Consider the following 23,072-nt stretch of genomic DNA (forward strand, 5'->3'; position numbering starts at 1 on the left):
ATCTATGCCCCAGAATAGGGGAATTCTAGGGTGGTGAGGCAGGAGTGGGGGTTGGGTGGGTAGGGGAACTCCCTCATAGAGGTGGGGGGATGGGTATGGGATAGGGGGTTTGCAGAGGGGAAACTGGAAAGGGGGATAACATTTGAAATGTAAATAAATAAAATAACCACTAAAATACTTTATATATTATATGAAATATATTATTTATAAATAAATAATTATTATAAATATGTTTAAAATATACACTAATTCTTATTGAGAAAAAATTGATCAGAGGCGGATTTAGTATTTTTGAAGTCTTGAACGTATTTGTGATATATTTGAACCTGCAAATAACTGCATAATTTATACTGTTAGTATATAGTGTAAATAATAAAATGTATTCAGATTTTTTTTAAAAAAAACTGTCTACTGTTTATGACCATTGAAATAATTTACTTTATCAACTTTAACATTCTTGGATTTTATAATTTGCAAGCTATCTTACTAATTCAAGAAATAATGCAATGTATAACATTTCAAAGATTTGAATTTGCATCATGTAAGCTTGTGTCTGTCAGCAGACCACTACTACACTATATCAATCTTGTTATTGACTTTTTATATGCAATTACTCATAGAAAAACATTAATAAAAACCTTAATTTTTGTTTATTAAAGCTGAAGTATTAAGGAGCATTAATGAAATTTAAAAAAAAGGAATAGCACTGATAGGAATTAGAATATATTATTATAAAACAACAGTTTAAAGAGAAACAAAAGGTTATTTAATGCTTATTAAATTGTTCAGAGATTTCAGAGCTTTTTACCTGAAATAAAATCTCATTATTCTCCCCTCCAGTATATTGATTACTCCCAACTTTTAAGCTTCAACTATTTTTGTTTCTCATTTCCAGATTGATGGACCTGATAGTTTAGATCCATCTGATTATGATTTGAAAGGATTTAATTTTAGTAAGATTAAACTTTAATTTAAATTTAATTTAAATGCATACTAAAATATGTAAACATTTGCCATGCACCTGCTGATGTATATTTACAACAGTGGATTCCTTACAGTGATGTTGTCAATAGTTTGAGAGTTAACTCTATCGTTCAAAGGCTTACAGGTTTCACATACTAATGAGCACAGTTAGCTTTGTTTCAGCTTTCATTTACAGAGGAAAGTTAAATTTAAAATTGTATCATCCTTACAGAAACTTTGTAATTTTATGAGGTCCCATTTGTTAATTCTTGATCTTAGAGCATAAGCTATTGGTGTTCTGTTCAGGAACTTTCCTCCTGTACCGATGTCCTCAAGGGTCTTCACCAGTTTCTTTTCTATTAGCTTCAGAGTGTCTGGCTTTATGTGGAGGTCCTTGATCCATTTGGAGTTGAGCTTAATACAAGGAGATAAGGATGGATCAATTCACATTCTTCTGCATGCTAACCTCCAGTTGAACCAGCACCATTTGTTGAAAAGGCTATCTTTTTTCCATTGGATGTTTTCAGCTCCTATGTCGAGGATCAAGTGGCCATAGGTGTGTGGGTTCATTTCTGGGTCTTCAATCCTATTCCATTGATCTGCCTGCCTGTAACTGTACCAATACCATGCAGTTTCTAACACTATTTCTCTGTAGTATTGCTTGAGGTCAGGGATACTGATTCCCCCAGAATTTCTTTTGTTGTTGAGAATAGTTTTAGCTATCCTGGGTGTTTTGTTATTCCAGATGAATTTGAGAATTCCTCTTTCTAACTCTATGAAGAACTGAGTTGGGATTTTGATGGGTATTGCATTGAATCTGTATATTGCTTTTGGCAAAATGGTCATTTTAACTATATTAACCCTGCCAATCCATGAGCATGGGAGATTTTTCCATTTTCTGAGGTTCTTCCGTTTCCTCCTTCAGGGACTTGAAGTTCTTGTCATATAGATCTTTCACTTGTTTTGTTAGAGTCACATCAAGGTACTTTATATTTTTTGTGGCTATTGTGAAGGGTGTCATTTCCCTAATTTCTTTCTCAGCCTGCTTATCCTTTGAGTATAGGAAGGCTACTGATTTGCTTGAGTTGATTTTATATCCTGCCACTTTGCTGAAGTTGTTTATCAGCTGTAGGAGTTCTCTGGTAGAGTTTTTTTGGTCACTTAGGTAGACTATCATATCATCTGCAAATAGTGATCAAAACAACCCTAAGATTTCACCTTATACCAGTCAGAATGGATAAGATTAAAAACTCAGGAGACAGCAGGTGTTGGTGAGGATGTAAAGAAAGAGGAACACTCCTCCACTGCTGGTGGGGTTGCAAATTGCAACTGGGGTTGCAAATTGGCACAACCACTCTGGAAATCAGTCTGGCGGTTCCTCAGAAAACTGGGCACATCACTTCTGGAGGATCTTGCTATACCACTCCTGGGCATATACCCAGAGGATTCCCCAGCATGTAATAAGGATACGTGCTCCTCTATGTTCATAGCAGCCCTATTTATAATAGCCAGAAGCTGGAAAGAACCCAGGTATCCCTCAACAGAGTAATGGATACAAAAAATGTGGTATATATACACAGTGGAGTACTATTCAGCCATTAGAAACAATGAATTCATGAAATTCTTAGACAAATGGAGGGAGCTGGAGAACATCATACTAAGTGAGGTAAACCAGTCTCAAAAGATCAATCATGGCATGCACTCACTAATAAATGGATATTAGCCTAGAAAATTGGAATACCCAAGACATAATCCACCTATCAAATGATGTCCAAGAAGAACGGAGGAGTGGCCCCTAGTTCTGGAAAGACTCAGTGTAGCAGTATAGGGCAATACCAGAACAGGGAAGTGGGAAGAGGTAGATGGGGGAATAGGGGGAGGGAAGAGGGCTTATGGGACTCTTGGGGAGTGGGGGGCCAGAAAAGGAGAAATCATTTGAAATGTAAATAAAAATATATCAAATAAAAAATTGCATCATCACTGTCTTTTAAATTTTTGATAAAAGAGTATGATACATTATATTGTAAATAGGAAAATAGGATAATAATCAATACATAAAACCTTCTGGAGCTATTTATAAAGTACACTTTCATTGAAAAAGCTCATTTTAAGCATAAATATTTCATATCAACACTATGATCACAATGTACATGTGACTATTATATATATTTGTACTTTTGATATTTTTAAAACTGTTTTGGAATGGCAAAGAATAAGAACATCTAATATATAAACTGCTCATTTTACATTGGTTAATGCTAATATATTTTAACTCTATTGCTCTTCAGAAAACCAATTTGGAGTATTTTCTAGTATAAAGATAGTATATTTCTGCATAAGAGTTTTCTGTTACAAAAGGCATTTTTACAGAAATATCAAGGGGTTAAAATATAAGATTAAACAAAGTGTGTTGCCACAGAGCTGTAGTCACAGATTCCTTGAAGATAAGGCGCATTAAAGACTGCTTGGGTTAGAGGATTGACTGAGAGACAGCCAGTGGGACCCCACTGCAGAATGCAGAGCATTTGTGTGAGAGGCTGTGGCTTAGTGACAGAGAACTTTTGTAGCTTGTCCTAGTTTTCACTCTCCTACACTACAAAAGAAAATGAGCAAGTAAATAAATAAAAGAAACCCCAATGACTAATTATAGAAACAAACAAGCAAAAATAAAGAAATAAAGATATAAATAAAACAAAGTTTCAAACTAAGTTGGGATTGACTGGTATGAAGAAAAATACAAAACAAACTAGAAAATCAGAAAACATAAAATTGAGTCCAAACTAAATTAACACAAGAATGTTTATCTTATAACCCCCCCAACAATTCTCAACCTCAAATTTATGGAAAATAAATTAATAAATCTAACATAGCATCATAAATACTTGCTGACCTCTTCTTTGAAAGCATAGTGTAGTATGGTTATTATTAATAATAATTTATTATTTACTATAAAATTATAAATGTATAATAAATAATAAAATATATAAAATTTATTAAAACAATTTATTAAAATATGATAAACTGTAACTATAATAATAAATTTATAACAATGTTGTTATACTATATTAATAATATAAATTCTTAACTCAGCATTGATTTCCCATCAGATCTCTTTCAGTTCATAATACCTTAGGCTCAGGAAGACATTTTCTACTAAAATCTTAGCTTCCTTACTTAGTCCGGTTTGCTTTCTCTTTGGTTATATAATTTCTCATTACATGTGCTGTGCATATTTCTCATTATGTTTCCCACTCATGTCAATGTTATGAAGCAAAATCTTTTTCAGTCTACCAATAATACAATTTGAAACTCAAGAGAATGTTCTTGATTCCTATAATAAATATTTTCCAGGTATTAAAGTTTTCTAAAGTTTCTAGTTCCCATTCCCTTTATATTCCCGAAGGACAAGGAGAAATTCGTCCAGTCAACTTTAACTCCCAAGTTTCTTCCAGATTGAACATATGTACTAGTAAGTATATTAGAAGTTACAGAAGGTTAAGAGATGGATAGGCAAAGAGAATAGCAAGTTTATTTTTAGTATGCTGATTTAGAGGAATTCTGGTGTATCTAAAACTAAAGTACAAAGCGAACATTTACGTATATTTCAGGAATTTAGAACTATATTTTTAAAACTCCAAAGCAGAAACTTTTACAATGATTGACATTTCAGGGAGGGAAATATGGGAGAGAGAAAAAAGGAAGGGACAAATGTTATAATTATAATATCAAAAAAGGAGCTTTTAAAAAGGCAAAATTGGTTATGTAAGCATGAAGAAAGTTTATTTTCCAATAAGGAGACTGACAATAATGTGTCTCAAAAAAAAATCACTGTTCACATTCCCTCTACATGCAAAGTCCTGGGACTAGAGAACTTCCCTCAGAACAGGAACACCAGATAAGTTTTTAGTGACCCTGGCTTTAAAGGTCAGATGGAGAACTAGCCAGATAAGGATGAAGGAAGCTGGAGCATTTCCTGTCAGGTAGATCTTGGAGTCTAAAGAAGACAAATTGCTTCATAGTGTGGAGTATCACTAGATGCTGAATGAATTAGATACTGAAAAACTGTGCTGTGGGATTGGAGTTTTGTGTCTTAGAAAAAGAAATTTAAAAATTACAGTTCATTCTCACTGTCTTTTTATTTGCATATAACTGTAGTGAAGATTCTTTTATCTCCACTTTACATTCTAGCAAATTGCTTTTCTTTCATGTGAATTTTCTTGGCATTCAAATATTTCAATTGCTAGTTTGTGTGTGTTCCTGTGTGTGTGTGTGTGTGTGTGTGTGTGTGTGTGTGTGTGTGTGATTAGTTAGTGTGTGTAATTTGTGTGTATGTTTGTAGTTAGTGTGTGTGTGTGCTCACGCTTGTGCAAGCACACCCATGTGTGTTGAAAGGGAGCTAGTTAAGAGTCTGTGAGATAGGGCTAGAAAGGTGGGTCTGTGATTAAGAATGTATTCTTCCTTCTTCTTGGGCATTATTTGATACGGGCTCAGTGCAACAGTGTAGGGGAATACCAGGACAGGGAAGTGGGAAGGGGTGGATTGGGGAACAGGGGGAGGGAAGAAGGCTTATGGGACTTTTGGGAGGGAGGATCATGGAAAGGGGAAATCATTTGAAATGTAAATAAAGAATATATCAAATAAAATATAAATAAAATAAAAAAATAAAAGAATGTTTTCTTGCTGTTCTTGCAGCGGACTAGGGCTCTCTGTTCCAGGCATCCATTTTGGTTACCCCCTGTAACTACAGTTCTAGGGGTTCTGACACCCTATCCTGGCATGTGTGGGTGCCTACACTAATAAGCATACACATAATTTTAAAGTGAAATTAGTGTGGAAAGATGGTTCTGGGATTAAGAACTCTTGCTTTTCTTCCAGAGGAACAAGGTTTGGGTCCTAGGCAGCTGCTAATTATCTGTAACTCCAGGAGATCTGAGGCCTCTGAGAATGCTAGTACTTCGATGCACATATCCACATGTTCATATATACTCATTTGTGACTTAAAATAATAAATCTTTTAAATATGAAGGCAAAATTAATGGCTTTACAAAATATTTGAACCTTACATAAAAATGGAAAAATGTCATTTAGTTCAGTTAGAACCTCTCCAGTTTTTCTGAACTTTTAATACATTTTATTAACAACCATGTAAAAAGCCTTCAGTTAGATACAGAGGATATTGAGACAAACAACATGTATTGAATCAATAAATGAAAGAAAATTAATGGTCTCACTGGTTTGATGGTCACTCTGGGAACCCATTGGGAGGTCCCCCAGGGCTGCTGGCATTCAGGGAGATTTACTTAACATGCACAGGAAAGGCTCTGGACACCATGAAATTGATCAATGGGTTTTCTTTGCTTCTCCTTTCAGTGCTGATAGACTCCTGTTGTCTACTTTGTTAGGACTGAATCAAAGTGACAGGTGCACAATTCACTCGCTCTCTTCTCAGATACTGTCTTTCACTGATTTGTCATCTCAATGGACGATTCGGTCTGCCCCCCTATTGTAACTACTGTTTTTGTGATCTGCCTTTTACAAACAATAATAAAGCAACAATGTCAAGAGAAAAAGCTTAATGTTTTTTACTGAGATAAATGAATGGTAGCAGGGCTGTACTGGCTGGTTTTGTGTGTCAACTTGACACAAGCTGGAGTTATCACAGAGAAAGGAGCTCTAGGTGAGGAAATGCCTGTACAAGATCCAGCTGTAGGGCATTTTCTCAATCATTGATCAACAGGGGAGAGCCCCTGGGTTCTATAAGAAAGCAAGCTGAGCAAGCCAGGGGAATCAAGGCAGTAAGTAACATCCCTCCATGGCTTCTGCATTGGCTCCTGCTCCCTGGCTTGCTTGAGTTCCAGTCCTGACTTCCTTTGGTGATGAACGGCAATGCAGAAGTGTAAGCTGAATAAACCCTTTCCTCCCCAACTTGCTTCTTGGTCATGATGTTTGTGCAGGAATAGAAACCCTAAGCCAAGGGCTTTTTAAAAAGGATTCTGAGAAAACCACATTGGTGTTTATAAAAAATATAGTTTATTAAATGTCTGTGCACATATGTATGTGCATTGTGTGTGTGTGTAGGTGTATTAATATGTGTGTACATGTGTGTAAGTATATGAGTGTGTGTACAAGTGTATGAGTGCATATGTACATGTGTGCAGGTATATGTACACATGTGTAGAAGGGAAATAGTGTATGTGTGTATGTGAGTATGAGTGTGTGGTTGATTTATTTTGGTATCATGTCAAGCACAGGATTGATGATGATTGTGATGAAATACTGTGCATCATAAAATACAAGAGTTCTTTACTCAGTCTTGGATTGAAATGCCGGTTCTGTACTCTCTCAGCAATCTCAGCTTATTTAATCACAAGGTAGAACTTCACCTTTCTCAAATATTCCACTGAGGTAACACATTTCCTCTCTGCCTTGTTGTGAAGATTAAGACAAGATATATGTCCTTTAATAGGCTTATCATTATATACTTGCTTTAACTCTCAAAATCTGAATTTGCTGTTGCTCAGCTTAATCCAAGAGGATGTTTCTGTCCTCATCCCTTAATATGAGGCACTTTCATGCACCTTCTGGGAGTTCTTTAATGTGTTAACCAACACAAATGCTGACTCTGCAGGTCTCTCTCTCAAAGGACAATTCAAAGATCTATAAGAAATAGCACCTCATGTCAACATCTGAGGTCCCTTTGCCCATCTCAAATCTATGGAAACTCACACTTGACTAGAACATAAGCCTTCTGGGTGTGTATGGACCATGACACAAAGACAGCATGGAAGAACTGCACAACCGACAGACATCAGAGTCACATGTGGCTAGCAGAGTGTCTAGTATTCAAGGAAAAGATGCTACTGTTGTGAAAATAACTCTGGTGGAGAACAAATGCTTGCAACATAGGCTCAGCACCAGAATAACCCATTAGTAAGAGAAGCACAGATAACCCCAACTGTATCCACCAAAAGCCTTGTCTCTTCAAGGACCACAAAGAAAAGGCATTGAAATTCGTATCACTTTAGTCAGAAGGGTTATCATAGCCAGGGAGTTGGGGGTCTCTGTCTCTCTCTGTCTCTCTCTCTCTTCATCTCACTAATGAAAAAATTGCAAAATGACTTGGAAGAAAGCTCGTAGATAGTTTTCATAGGTGAGAGACAAAAAAACAAACAAACAAACAAACAAGACAGCCAAGTAATAACCTTGGAATCTGCTAGGAAGAAGGGGATGGATGAGAAGAAAGAGAAAGCTGTGCCTTTTAAAGTCCAGGAAAACAGGCCTTTTAGTTAATGTCCTTAAGCAGCTACATGGTAAACGGGAAACTCCACTGTAGAAGGCAGGGTGGCTCCGGGTGATGGGTGAGAAAACCCCACGTGTCAGGGAAAGTGTGCTTAGCCTTTCGAACAGCATCCAAAGGAAAAGATAAAAATAAACAAGAAAATGTTATGTTTTTCTGAGTTAGAGCTCAAGAAATGGACAGGCTTAACTACAGTGCTTGTTGGAACTTTGTATGTGACTATGTTGAAGATAAATTTATGGTAATTTTTCTCCATGATCCTCAGCAAGTCCTCAGGTGAATTGTATTGTTTCTGAGGAATGGACTCCTAACCAGATGACTGATAGGCCTGATCAATTAACTCTTAAGAGTGGAGTCAACAACATGTGATATTCTAATCTTTGGAGATCAGTAGATCCCACTCTTTTGACCAGGAGAAAGCAGTTTTCTCTGAGTGTGTGTCTAGAAAGCCCTACATCTCTACCTTTTCATATGGCTAAAAGGATTTGCTATTTATTTATTGAACAACAAGGATAAAAGGAAATATGAAAGAATTGATGATCTCTTTACAAAATTTTTTAACAAGGATTTACAAGGAAAGTAGTTACTTTGCCAACTGACCCAGAAAATAACTCAAAACTACAAACAAATGGCTATCAGTCTATAGACACATGTTGCTTCTTACATTTATGGGGTATTAATTGGTTACTATTAGTTGTTTTCAACATCTTGGTTGCTTTCTGCAAATCTCTCTCCCCCAACCCCTCACAGTTCTGTGTCGGCGTTATCAAAGAGTACATAACTTGAGGATAAAGTCATTAAACTTAAGTTATAAACATTGATAGAATGGGAAATCCATTCCATAGTAAAGAAGATTACATTGTTCTCTTGGAGGACTTTAAAATATATGTGGCAGAGGATGGCCTTGTTGGACATCAGTGGGAGGAGAGGCGCTTGGGCCTGAGGGTGTTCAATGCCCCAGTGAAGGGGAGTGCCAGGGTGGAAGGATAGGAGTGGGTGGGCGGGGGAGCACCCTCACAGAGGCAGGGGAGGGCGTATGGGATAGGGGGCTTCCAAGGGGAGACATGAAAAGGACAAAACATTTGAAATGAAAATAAAAATTAACAAAATAAAATTAAACAGGCTGGCTGCACAGTAAGATAACAGATTAAATACAAAAGTCTTAAAATTATCTCTAGGTATATTATTAACTTGGATGTAAGGTCCCCTAAAATTTTAGTCTCTTTGGGATCGGGATCTATTTTCAGAAAACCGTACCACAAGCACTTCCTTTGGTTAAAGTATATGATACAAGGTTACCTATTGGAATGTTAAACTCATATTTTATCCTGTGGTCTAGAAATAATACATATATATGTAATATTCCATATATGGCATACATGTAAGTAAGATCAATGAATAAACAAACCAGGAGGTTTTGTTAAAGGAATGTGTTTCTGCAGCAACTTATCATTTGTTCTCTGCACAGAAAAATTGTTATTTTATCACTAACTACCTCAATGAGAACAAAGAAAAGTTCTGCTCAAGTCTATGATGTAACAAAAAAGAAAAAAATACACAAACTCCACCACCAAAACTTGTAGATAATAAATGAATACAATTTGCTACATTAAGTGACAAATTTGACTCATTCTAACCTGTAAAATACACACATTAAGTACTGCTGCTACCCAGCTCTTCTCTGTAACAGCTCCATTCACTACATTTCAGGACATAGGAACCAGGACTCTAGGATGTAACTAGATGAACTTTTAATAGAATACTGTTATGATGGCCCATGTGCTGTCTCTGTCCTACAAGTTCTATTATTCATTCACAATTCACCATCAGTAACTAACATTTTATTCCTATGTGTGTCTCTAATAGTCTTTCCTCCAAACTTGCATAATTTTGTAGGAATGTGTGAAGGGCCGCTCTTCACACTATCTTGTGTTTGCTCCTGATTTACAGCCTGATTTCTTCTTATGATCTTCTATAAATTATTCAAGAATCAATATGCTTTCATAATGTAGCACAGCAAGTAATGGTTCCATCCTTTCTCCCTTAAGGAACTAGTTTTCATTGCTTATGTTAATAATTTCTTCTCAGATATTCATAACAAGTTGGACACTTATGCTTATGCTTTTGGAAATGTTAGTTTATCTTTTCAGGCCTCATTTTTATTATCTGTGAAGTAAATATCTTAGTTTGAGTAACCATTGATGTGATAAAACACTGTGACCAAACCAAGTTAGGAAACAATGGTTCATTCTAAGAGTTGTAGTTGATCATCCAGGAATGCCAAGGCAGGAAGGCAAGGCAAGAAATTGGAGACAGGAACTGAGGCAAGGCCAAGGAGAAGTGCTGTTTATTGATTGGTTTATCATGGCTTGGTCAGTATGCTTTCTTACTGCAATTAGAACCACCAGCCAGGGGTTGCACCAGCGCCTCTGGATGAACCTATCCCATTAATCATCAATTAAGAAAATGCATCATATGCTTGCTCACAACTGGATCTTATGGGGGAATTTTTTCAATTGATGTTCCCATCTTTGAGATGATTAAAGCTTGTGCCAAATTAACATAAGGCTAGCCAACACATAAAGATATTCCGTTAAAATCAGATAAATTTTGTGGGGTTTTTCAGCTCTCTCCTCAGTAGACACAGAAAGCATTTAAACCAGTGACATAGTTATCCCATTATATTTAGAAAAACAGACATCCTGCCAGATTGAGCCTGTGAGCCACAGCTGCCCAACCCTTTGTGTGGACCATAGTCTCCAAGTCTAGTAGTGCTTTTTGTTCTAAGAGAATGTAAAGAGTAATTTCTATTCTTATCACTAAAGGACTAAGACTTTTACTAAACTATCTTGTTGTAACCCATTACTCTGGCTAATTGTCATCAGTAGGGATAGATGACTTGAGACACAGTTTCTCTTTTCCCTGTATATTTCTTATGACCGTGCATTTAACATATAGTCTCTCTATATGTCAGACTGAAAAGAGACAACTTTCTCGGATACGAGAGACTTCATTAAGTGGGTGTAATTGTCTACCCATCTCCCTGTGTTATTGCTGCAGGCCAGTTTACATCTGATAGTATATTCACATTCCCTTTCCTTCTTCATGTAGTAGGAGAAGAAAGATGCATGATACAGTTTATTTAAAAAAATAACTTTCAGAAATTTCCATCTGTTTCTCAAATGTATAACAAAAGTTGGAGCCAATTGGCTAAATATATCACTGAAGCACTGATACTATTTGGTGAATAGTTTTCTTGAAGTGGCAGATGAAGTGAGGTGCAGAAGCAACTTCATTTCACCAGTCTTTTCCACAATCCATTTTCATTCACCTTTGATGTAGTGTCAAGAGACAGTTGCTGCAGGCTTCCTGATACACTCTACACAGCTACATGCAGTAGGTGTGAACACCTTTACAAGTGAGCCTCCTAGACATTTCTAGCATAATACTTATGGGGAAACAAAAGTCTCTGTGACTTTGCAAGCTTAGGAGTGGGTGGGTTGGTGAGTAGGGAGAGGAGGATGGGATAGGGTGTTTTTGAAGGGGAAACTAGGGAAGGGGATAACATTTGAAATGTAAATTAAGAAAATATCTAATAAAAAATAAAAAAAAGAGAGGCTCTAAAAGTCTCAAGTCGGGCTGGTGAGATAGTTCAGTGGTTAAGAACACCAACTGCTCTTCCGAAAGTCCTGAATTCAAATCCTAGAAACCACATGGTGGCTCATAACCATCTGTAACAAGATCTGACACCCTCTTCTGGTGTGTCTGAAGACAGCTACAGTGTGCTTAAATATAATAAATAAATTTTAAAAAAGAAATCTCTCAATAAATAAATAAGAAAGAAAGAACACAAAAATAAAAAAAGAATAAAAGTCTCAAGTCTAAAAGCAAATTCTGTAATGAATAGTTAAGACATTAAGCACTCAAGGTCTATCTGAAAGTTGTTTCATACTTGGATCCTAGCTTTCATTTTCCAATATGAATGACTGATTTTTCACATGAACAGCAATATTTCCTGCTGAAATGGGTGGTGCTTCATAGAAAATCGTTATGCGTCCACCATTTGTGAACTTTGTCTCCCTCCCTTGGGATCTGTCCTCACTAGTGCAGAATAAGTCTGCTTAAAAAAATAAATTTGAATTCTCATTGTTAGACTTTTGAGGACATTCCAGGGTCCCAGAAGTAGCAAATCTTGGGAGGCATTCTAACATGTTTTTGTCTGATGATTCTGTTACAAAACAGACCTACCATCAAATAAAATAAGCTGGATCTGAAGCTCATGCAATCCCAGCACTGGAAGACATGTTAATGTCCACAGTTGATGCTGCTGCCAAACACTACGTTGTGGGTCTGTGGCCTGTGTTACCACTGAAGGCCATGTGGATGTCTGTGATCTGTACTGGATCCTGAAGTCATTGGCCAGCCCCCACCTATAGTTCCAGCTCCAGACAATTCATTGTCCTCTTTTGATTTGCAAGGACGCCATATCTACATATCCCCTAGCATTTACTGTGCATCACATACATTAAAAACAATCTTGTGTCTTGAGACATAGGTCATCAGGTTAAGATACATTCTGCCAAGTCTGATGACCTGAGTTCAGTTTCTGGGACTCACATATTGGAAAGAGAGAACTTTCATTTTCAGGTTGCCTCCAACTGACCTCTGCATGCATGCAAAGTCACTCAGGTGCAAATGTGAGTACACATGTGTGAACACAGACACACCTGGACACACACACACACACACACACACACACTAAATAATAATTTTAGCAGATTAATAGAAATATTTACTTATTATTACTACATATTTTTATATGAATCAAATTCCTAGGGAAGTGGTATGGATGCATGAATTAGGAATATTATCATTGCAGCAAAATTCCTCTGTGTAGAGTTCCTTTTTTGGAATTTCTTTTAATAATCAACTTTTCAGGATTTTAACTGTATTTACTGTCTGTAATCTCAAGTTACCATACATTATAGATTAGTATGGACAAGTACTATCAACTATAGTGAGATACCAAAAGATGTCTTTTTTTTGTTGTTGTTTTGTTTTGTTTTTTTGAGACAGGGTTTCTCTGTCTAGCCCTGGCTGTCCTGGAACTCAATTTGTAGACCAGGCTGGCCTCAAACTCAGAAATCTGCCTGCCTCTGCCTCCTGAGTGTTGGGATTAAAGGCATGTGCCACCACCACCCGGCTTAAAAGAAGATGTCTTAATTCTATAATTGTGGTATTAGACAATGATAAAATATCCTATTGCCTGGAAGGAATAGCTGTACAATATAAGATGCTTCATAGGTTAAGACATATGCAACATGACTGTCAATTTAGACTTGAAATTCCTGTGTGGATTTTGTCTTTCATCCCCTTGCAGCCCAATAAAATGAATCAATGAATTCCATTGCTTTAGCTAATATCTGTGTTCTCATTCCCATTTCCTGGATACCTCACAAGCACAACAAATGCCTATAGTTACCTATAGTCAGTACATATGGCTTGCTTGGTAGAAAAGTTTCAGTGAAGGGGGCCAGAGAAGGCAATAGAGGGGAAATGGTTTTAAAGACATATATGTCTGCCATTAGATTTCACAAAACATTAACGGCCTTTAATTTCAAACCAACTAAAGTAGAAGGTCTAGGCAATGGTTCTTAACTACCTTTGACCATATTTGAGGGGTTTAAGGACCCTTTCAAGAGGTTACCTGAGACCTCAAAAAAAACACATTACAATTCAAAATAGTAGCAAAATTTCAGTTATGAAGTAGCAACAAAACAATTTTATGGTTGGGGATCACCACAACCTTAGGAATTGTATTAAAGGGTCGTGGCATCAGGAAGGTTGAGAACTGCTGATTTAGGTTGTTTTCACCTTGCCATAAAGAAATAATGTATGCTTGAGGTGGTGGACTTGCTAATTACTGGATGTACTTATTATGCAGTATAAGCATATTGGAAAATTACATTGCAGTCCATGAATATAAACAATTATGTGTCAGCTTTAAAGAATGAATATGTAACATGAAGCCTGAGGGGACACAGAGACTGACAATGAGTGAGAACTGCTCAGAGTTTTTCAAAACCTGCATGTTCCAAAAGAGGGAAAGAAAGGACTGAGTCCTAAATAATTGAAAGTTTATTTTAATGATGTAGGTAAAATTCTAAAGGACAGTACAAAGTCAAAATTAGGTAGCATACTTTAAGACAAGTCTGTGCTAGGCACTCTCTAGCTCTTCAACATGTAGCATGTAATATTTTATTTCCATTTGAGTTGTATACAGAGGTGAATATATTATTAAAATATTATTTTACAAGCCTCCTCCCTAAAAATTCAACTCACCCATCTTCCTTTGTTGTCCTTCTTTCAATTCTATGCAGTTATGAATCATGTGTTTTGCTGTCCATTTTGTGAATGTTTATCATCAATCTCATTGTCAGCATCCTCTCTGGGTTTGAATTGTTGGTTGCTTATTATTTGTTTACTCATTATTTAGTGTTAACAGAAATTGAAGCTTGGGCTTCAGATTCATTAGATAAATTCCATACTACTTGAGCCACACCCCTAGGTCTCTTCTTACTTTGTAGGTTTAGACAGTCTCACTAAGTCACCTAGGATTAGGTTAAACTTGTTTCCTTCCAGTTTTGGCTTATTGAATGCTTGTTTTTTTAAAAAAAAAAACACGCCAAAGTTATAATTAAAATGCTTCTTCAGAAGCTATTGGAATAATTAAGAATTTTTACAATAAAATCACGGAAGATATCCTTGGCATAATCACAAAGAATATATAGAAGCATAGTGAAAGATATTGACAAGTGAACAAGTATAAAGAAAACAAATTGTATGTGCTAAAAGTCAGCAAACTGAGGCAATTTCTTTTAATCCCATTTGTCAGCATCTATTTTCACTTACTCTAAATGTATCACAACATATCTGAGAGGCCTGAGGATTATGCTAAGTAGGCTCATTAAAAACACAGTGATTGTTTTCTGGTATATTTTCTTGTAAGTCTTATCTGTTTTCTCTGTTAACTTTTTGGTTGTTCTATGCTTCACTCCTAAATGCTTCAGAGAGCAAGAAATTCAAAACACCTTACCAAGTGACAAAGAAATATTGATAACTTGAGTTTGCCAACTGTTTGAATGTTGTGAAATTGTTCTGTATAATATCCATAACTTTTAGGGAAGCAATTCTTTCATATGTTGATAATAATTCTGTCATTCACCTTTTCCAAATCAACTTATCACAATATCTGTTGGTATCTCAGACAGCAGGACTATGTTATACTTACTTAATCTCAGATGAATGATTTTTTTTCTATTTAGTCTTGGGTTTTGTACTTTAAACAACTAATTGTTAGCCAGGCCATATGGAAAGAAGTCTGCTAGCATGTTGAAGGCATCCTGAAGTTGTTAGAGTGGCTATTATCAAAGAACAGAAAATAAGTAATAAGATGTTTTCATCTGTAGGGTTGGGGAGAGTGCTTAGTATTTATAATACTTGCATACAACCATGAAGGCTCATGTTTAAATCCCCCAAACCTACAAAATAAGAGGCCTCTTTAAGAAGAGTCTGTAATCAGAGCATTCGCAAAGGAATATAAGATGTAGTAAAAGGAGATTCCCTAGATGCTCACAGGCAGTTATCCTGTGGTCTGTAGAAGGAAAGAAAATGAAAAGAAAAGGAATCTTGTTTCATACAAAGTAGAAGATGAGTACAAACATCTGAGAATGTCCTCTGACTTGGACACATCATGTGACACTTAGAACGATACAATCAAACTCTGTTTCTCTCTCTCTCTCTCTCTCTCTCTCTCTCTCTCTCTCTCTCTCTCCCCCACCCTGATGGGTTCTAGGATGTGAAATAGGCATTGGCCTTCTCATGTCTTGGGACACTTATGAGTGACAATTTTTCCAACAATCTATGGCTTCTGGAAAGTTGCAAAGAGTTAAAAACAGCTATAAAAGTACTAGACAATGACTTTGAAAATTGTACTCTTCTCTCATTAACATACACATTAAGCTGCCCAGAAATTTAAGCCAACATGTTATTTTATGCAGAAAAAAAGTGGAGATCATAAGTACAAGTAGCAGCCAGCCTTGGGCAGAATTAAAAGAAAGCAAAGATGATCTTCAGATTGTCTTAACCATCTAGATTACAGTTTCTCTCACAAGTTCATGACAAATGATCCAAACTCAGAATATTCCAAGAATCCTTCCAGAAGTTATTGTGTGTAACTTTCCCAGGAGAGCTCAGAACAAACATCTATTTACCTGAGATAGATCAACAACTACATAACAAAATAATGACTCCACGAAACTTTGTGAACCAATGAATTTATAGGAATTGCTACCAGAAGTGTTGGTGAGCAATTTCTTACAGAATCTTGGACAGCTCAGGGGAGCTGTATGACTGAAGCTTACCTCAACCTGGTGACAAATTATGGGAACTACAACTTTGGAGTTCACTGCATGACTTGTACGTAGCTTCCCTTTCTAGGATGCTCCGATGGCCAGTCTTTCCTCCTCCATTTTTTTTAACTGCTTCCATATTTTGGGTAAGAGTCCTGTGAATTTTTTTTTTAGTTTCAGGATCTTCTAAGACTTATAAATTATTTTCTTTCCGTGTCTTAAGAATGCATTCCCACTCTTCTAAAGGAAATGGTTTTATTGTGAGAGAATATTGTTGTACAACAGAAGCGTGCCATCTTTGGACAATAACTGTATTTTGTTATAATTATTCGTTTAAACATTAAATGACATTTGTACAAATGGGCAGATTATAAAATATTTGAATGGTAAGTTTGTGTTTCTCTGGAAAAGTTTGTTCTATAAAATTTTATCTTGATTTAATGTAAAGAAACTCTGGGGATGAGATTGTATATGTTAAAGACATCCTAGTGCAATGTCAGAGAATAACGCATTTCATTCTCATAATCCATCAAATGAAATTCATCATACAATTCTGTGTTTCATATGAAACACCCACAGCTGTAATTATGTGTTTATAATAAAAAGCAACATAAGATGAGTATGGTAGTATAAATTCTATAACTCTAGAGGCTAGGAAGTAGAGGCAAGATTTATCCACATAACTTGATCTGCATAGTGAGTTTTTGGCCCATGTCACTTAGCAAAATCTTGTCTCAAACAAACTGGAAATATGCAAGTGTCTGTAATAGATTTGTGCATGTGTTATGTTTGTTAGCTTGATGTTTCTGTGGGACTCCTTACAGGGGGAGAGTAGGGCTGTTTCTGACCCTGTAGTCTGCTCTAGAACCCTTTTTCTGCTACTGGGTTGCCTTGCCCAACCTGATATGAAGATTTGTGCCTGATTCTATTGAATCTTCTTATACCATGTTTAGTTCATATCTCTGTGAGGTCTGCTTTTTTCTGAAGGCAAGTAGAGGAAGGAGAAAGTATGAATCTGGGAGAGAGGGGAGGTAGGGTGCAGCGATGGAAGGAGTGGAGGGAGGGGAGCCTACAGTTTGGGTGTATTGTATGAGAGAAAATACATATAAAAAGAAAGAAAAGGGAAAGAAAGAAAAAAGAAAGAAAGAAGGAAGGAGAAAGAAATAATTCATTAAAGTATGTTAATGAAGATGAGATTTGTTTTTCTGGTCCAACGTTTCCTACTGTATGATTCTAAGAAACTGTTCATTATGCCATCAAGTAGAATGTGCGTATAAGACCTACCCCAGGCATATAGTTAAAAGAAAAAACCCCACAAAATATTGGAGGAATTGTTACATGTTTCTGAGAATTTAGGACTCAATTTCTATATGTGTACCTATATAGAGAGAAATGGGCAACATTGGCAGTTTATTAGGTAGCATTTATATATATAAATATTTTATATGTACTCCCCTACCTATGCCATTATACTTTTAGAAGTCTTGAAGATCTTTTAGATTATCTCATTTATGGTAAAGTTTCAGTGAGTGACATGTAAACATGAGGACTATCTGTAAAACCCCCTTTTCCCAGTTGACTTAGCACCTGTTGCTAAAATTCCCTCCTAGGGTGAGATGTAAGCGTTGTATACACTTGCTCCCAATGCTCCAATGACAGATTGAAGCATTATTCCATAAATGTCCATTCTGGGAAATTGGTGAGTTTACTGGACTTCTCTACAAAGCATAGGCGATGAGTTACTTAAGAGAGTGGGCATTCTAAATCTTGTACCTGGAAAAGCCTTACCCACTAACAATGAGGGCTTTTCTATGCCACATAGATAGAACCTCTGATTTTGTATTCTCTCTGTTTGTCTCTGTCTGTCTGTCTGTCTGTCTGTCTGTCTGTCTCTGTCTGTCTGTTGGTCTGTCTCTGTCTGTCTCTGTCTCTGTCTCTCTCTCTTTCTCTCTCTCTCTCTCTCTCCCATTCCTAGTCCACAAGGGATATTCTTTTGCAAGCAGTCTCAGTTGACTATACTAAGGTATCAGTTGCTTGTCTAAGTACCAGTCGCTCATGGCTGGGTCTCTCTTTTTTGGTAAAGAGCTTTAATTTCATGCTACTTGGTTAAAAGTAACTTTTTATTGTTCACATACATAACATTATAGTGAAGAAAAAAGCTATAAAACTAAACTCTGGAAGTCAATTATGACATTTTTCTTGTAAAGCAGATTAGAACATGCAAAATTTAAAAGAGAATGTCAGTAAAATAAATGTTCTCAGGTATAAGCGAAATGTTTTAACTAATTGATCATTGTTATTATTTGTAGATGGGGCACACTGAGAGGAGCACAAGGAAAGAAAGAAAAATTTTGGGTATGTAGAACTCTCCAACTGAATTGAATTCCTACTGTAAAATGAAAACTGGCCCCACATTTCCCAGACTGATATTATGTAATCGCATTCTGAAATGTTTTTCACACATTGTTGTTTTCTTCAGCACAAAGCTAATTATAACAGTTTGTATTGTAATAATAGTTTTCTTCAAGTCCTGTGATTTCAAGTTGTAAAATAATAATTTGTTTCTCTCAAATAGAGACTCAGTAGGACAACTACTTATTTTATTATCATCTAGATTAAAATAATACTTATATTTCACTCACAACTATATTCATATCAACCAACTTGAGGTCTTTATTAATATCATACATATATACCATGTAGTATAATATATACATACATATCTCATAGAAGTTAAAAGCATTTTTGTCAATATCACATAAACATATACTGTAACTGGGAAGGAGTTAACATGTAGTTTTAAAAGTAACATGGAGCCTTATAGGAATGTTGGTGCATGCCTGTTACAACAGCAATTAGAAGGCCAAGGGAGGAGTATCAGGAGTTCAAGGTATCCTTGTATACATGGATTTAAAATGGAATATAAAATCCAGCTTGACTTACAAGAGATCCTGTCTAACAGAAAAATGCTTCCAAAATAAAATTCCCTAATAAGATATAGGGGATAAAAAAATTGAGGATTATAACATATTAAAGAAAATGGTTAATTAATTATAATGAAAGCAGCTAATTATCCCAAATCATATTTAAAGTTTTTTTTAAAATTACACTGATATTTATATATTTTGTGAGCATGTATTTATATGAATGGATGTTATCATCCACATCAAGAAAAATAGACGTCAGAGGACAACTAGCAGAAGTAATTTTCTCATTCAATATGTTAGATGCAAAGGGTAAACTCACTGAGTAACAGGCTTACCAGCAAGAAGCTTTACACACAGAACTAGCAGAGAGAGAGAGAGAGAGAGAGAGAGAGAGAGAGAGAGAGAGAGAGAGAGGAAGAGAGAGAGAGGGAGAGAGAGAGGGAGAGGGAGAGGAAGAGAGAGAGAGGGAGAGAGAGAGGGAGAGGGAGAGGGAGAGGGAGAGGGAGAGAGAGAGAGAGAGGGAGAGAGAGAGAGAGAGAGAGAGAGAGAGAGAGAGAGAGAGAGAGAGAGAGAGGGAGAGGGAGGGAGAGGGAGAGGGAGGGAGAGAGAAGAGAGAGGAGGGGAGAGTTTTAGTTAGTTTTAGTTACTTTTCTATTTTTGTGATAAGACATTACAGCCAAAGCAACATATGAAAAAAATCATTTGGTTATGGTCTCAGAGTGTTAGAGTCCATGACAGTTGGGGTAGGGAGCATTGCAGCAGGTGTAGAGTTGGGAATAGAAGCTAAGAAATTATATCTTGAGACATAGATACATGACAAAGAAAGACACCTTATTTAATGAGGTATGCCTCTGGGAAAGGGCTTCCGGTTGTTTTCTAAACTTCTCTCTTTTGAAGTCTGAAGCTTTCCTTGGCAGATGTCTCAAGAACCTGGCATCTATAACACATTGGGGTCTCCAATCAACTCAGTTTATATCTTTACAACATCACTCAATAGCTTTTAGAGCCTCTTTGTAGAGACTCCCCTCCTCTACCACATATCAGACCTCAGTGGTTCTCCTTAACTGCTAGAAAGGTGTCCATAACCCTTTTTATATGTATCATTTATGATCCTAAAGCCAGAACCACATGGAAATAATGCAGAATTTGATACCTTTCTTGTCTGGAGCTTGGACCTCTTGAATCATATTTGAATACACTTCCATTTGTTACTGCTCTTCAGGTGCAGAAAATTCCTTAGTCCTTTCCTTTTTACAAGTTGGAAGCAATCCAGTGTTATCAACATATATGCACAGACATATCACACATAGGATGGAGCACCTGGGTTGGAAACAGAGCCAGATTCACAGCACAGCCAGGTAAATACAAAGTAATATCCCAGCAAACAGCGCAGGCCCCATACACTTCCTACTTGCTTATGGCATTATGTGAATCTGGAAATTCCTAGCAGTAGATGCCCCATAATGATATGATAGAGACCAGGGTTTTTTTTTTTTCATTCCTTTTTTTTTTCCAAGACAGGGTTTCTCTGTGTATCCCTGACAGTCCTGGAACTCACTCTGTAGACCAGGCTGGCCTTGAACTCAGAAATCTGCCTGCCTCTGCCTCCCAAGTGCTGGAATTAAAGGTGTACACAACTACCGTCCAGCTGACCAGGGGATTTCTGCAGTTACCAATAGGAGAAAAGCAATTTCCTTCTTTCCTGAAGAACAGGGGAAAATAAAATGACATTTATTACATTGCCCTAGCCTTTAACAATATAAATATATCTTTCCAAGGCCTGAATAAACTCCAGATAATGTCTTCTAATACTGGGCTTTGTCTATTCTGACATGTAAATACTGAGGAGATAATGTTATGTCCTTGGGGACTAATTCTGGACATTGTCTGAGCAATTACTCTTTGGCTCAGGGGAGAGATAAGAGAAGCTGTATCACCCATGTACATTAAATCAGTGAATTAGACAGATTTAATCCCTGTTGTTTGTGAAGTGTAAATGTTTTTAGGAAAATAAAGGAAAGCATTTCTTAACATTGTATTATTTCCATTTTGGATTCATCGTGATTCTTGTCTTTTTTTTTTTTTTTCAAAAGAACCCAGAAATAGAAAACAAGCTGCCTATTATTTTCCCAAAGTCACGTTGTGATATAGTTTAAACATATTTACAACATTGGTCCATTTTCTAATAGAGGATGCTTTCTATTGCTGGGTAAATATAGTAGATATCAGTAAGTCAGAAACAAAACTAAACAAAAGCAACAATGCAATTCTTTGGGCTTTTTCCCCTTGAAAACAGATTCTTCTTTCATACAATATATCCCAACCAGAATTTTTCCTCCTTCCACTTTTTCTTGCCCCCAACACATTTCCTCTCCTTCAGATCTGGGTTTCCTGTTCAGAAAGAAGCAGGCTTTTAAGAGATGGCAGCCAGATGGCAGCCAGATGGGACAAAACAAAATACTCTAAGACTAGGTAAAAGCTCTTATATTGAGGCTGGACAAGGCAACCCAATAGGAGAAAAAGGGTCTCAATAGTAGGCAAGAGAGTATAGATACCTGCTCACTGCTCTCATTGTTAGGAGTTTCAAAAAAAAACTACCAAGATAATAGCCACAACATATATAAAACCTCATATATTTGAACTTATATTTTATTTTAAAATGGGAACTGAATTATGGATCATTATCTGGGATCTGGGAACATTTGGTGGGTACAGACTCAAGCTGAGAATCATTTTTTTGTCATGAGTAGAGAAAACATTACTGAGAATGTGAACCAATTTACAGTGAAGTCTAGAGGGACCCAAAACTTGCATGTGTTTCCTCCCATGAAATGCTTAGTGAGCACTGGAACAGAGCAGTAAGTAAAATGCTTAAAATCACATGTGGATTGAGATTAATAAAACTCCCATTTCCGACCAACTTAAGCTTGGCCATGCTGAAATGATGCATCTCTTAGCATATCCCCCTACATAAAGAAAGGGCTAGCTCTTTGTGGAAAACAGATCCAATATCAGTATTTGCAATTAGCAGATAGATATGGCACATATTAAAAATTTAGATGAGTAAGCAAACTTGTGGCCAATTCTCAATAGAAGAAAGCTTTTAATATAATTAGCAAATTTTATCTGACAGGTAGGACTTAAAATAGGCACCATAGAAAAACATTCCATAAAATAGGAATGAGATCAAACTGAAAAAATAAGAAATTTTAATTTGCACAGAACCTTTTTAGTTTTGGGAGATGGCAGCCAGACAGGACAAAATAAAATACTGTAAGACTAGGTAAAAGCTCTTATATTGAGGTTGGACAATCATTTGCCTAAATTCCTGAACAACTGGAGTCACATCCAGAAGTCCCTTTTAATGCCTGTCTTGTAGCGTACTGATTATGTTTTTTTCTAGCATTTTCAGGTTCCATATTGAGGTCTTTGATCAATTTGGGGTTAATTGTTGGTTGTTCAGATTAATTGACA

At 36.4% G+C, this 23,072-nt stretch overlaps 1 protein-coding gene across 1 annotated transcript in view; it reads left to right on the top strand.

Moving 5' to 3' along the window:
• The window catches only part of Tinag (tubulointerstitial nephritis antigen), an 88,415-nt gene that overhangs the window by 57,804 nt on the left and 7,539 nt on the right, over positions 1-23,072 (top strand). Inside the window, exon 10 of the mRNA XM_052189362.1 lies at positions 18,981-19,026. Coding sequence (XP_052045322.1) covers positions 18,981-19,026 — 46 coding nt within the window. The remainder of the gene's footprint in view (positions 1-18,980; positions 19,027-23,072) is intronic.

The sequence above is a fragment of the Apodemus sylvaticus genome, chromosome 7 (assembly GCF_947179515.1).
Source record: "Apodemus sylvaticus chromosome 7, mApoSyl1.1, whole genome shotgun sequence".
Taxonomy (NCBI): domain Eukaryota; kingdom Metazoa; phylum Chordata; class Mammalia; order Rodentia; family Muridae; genus Apodemus; species Apodemus sylvaticus.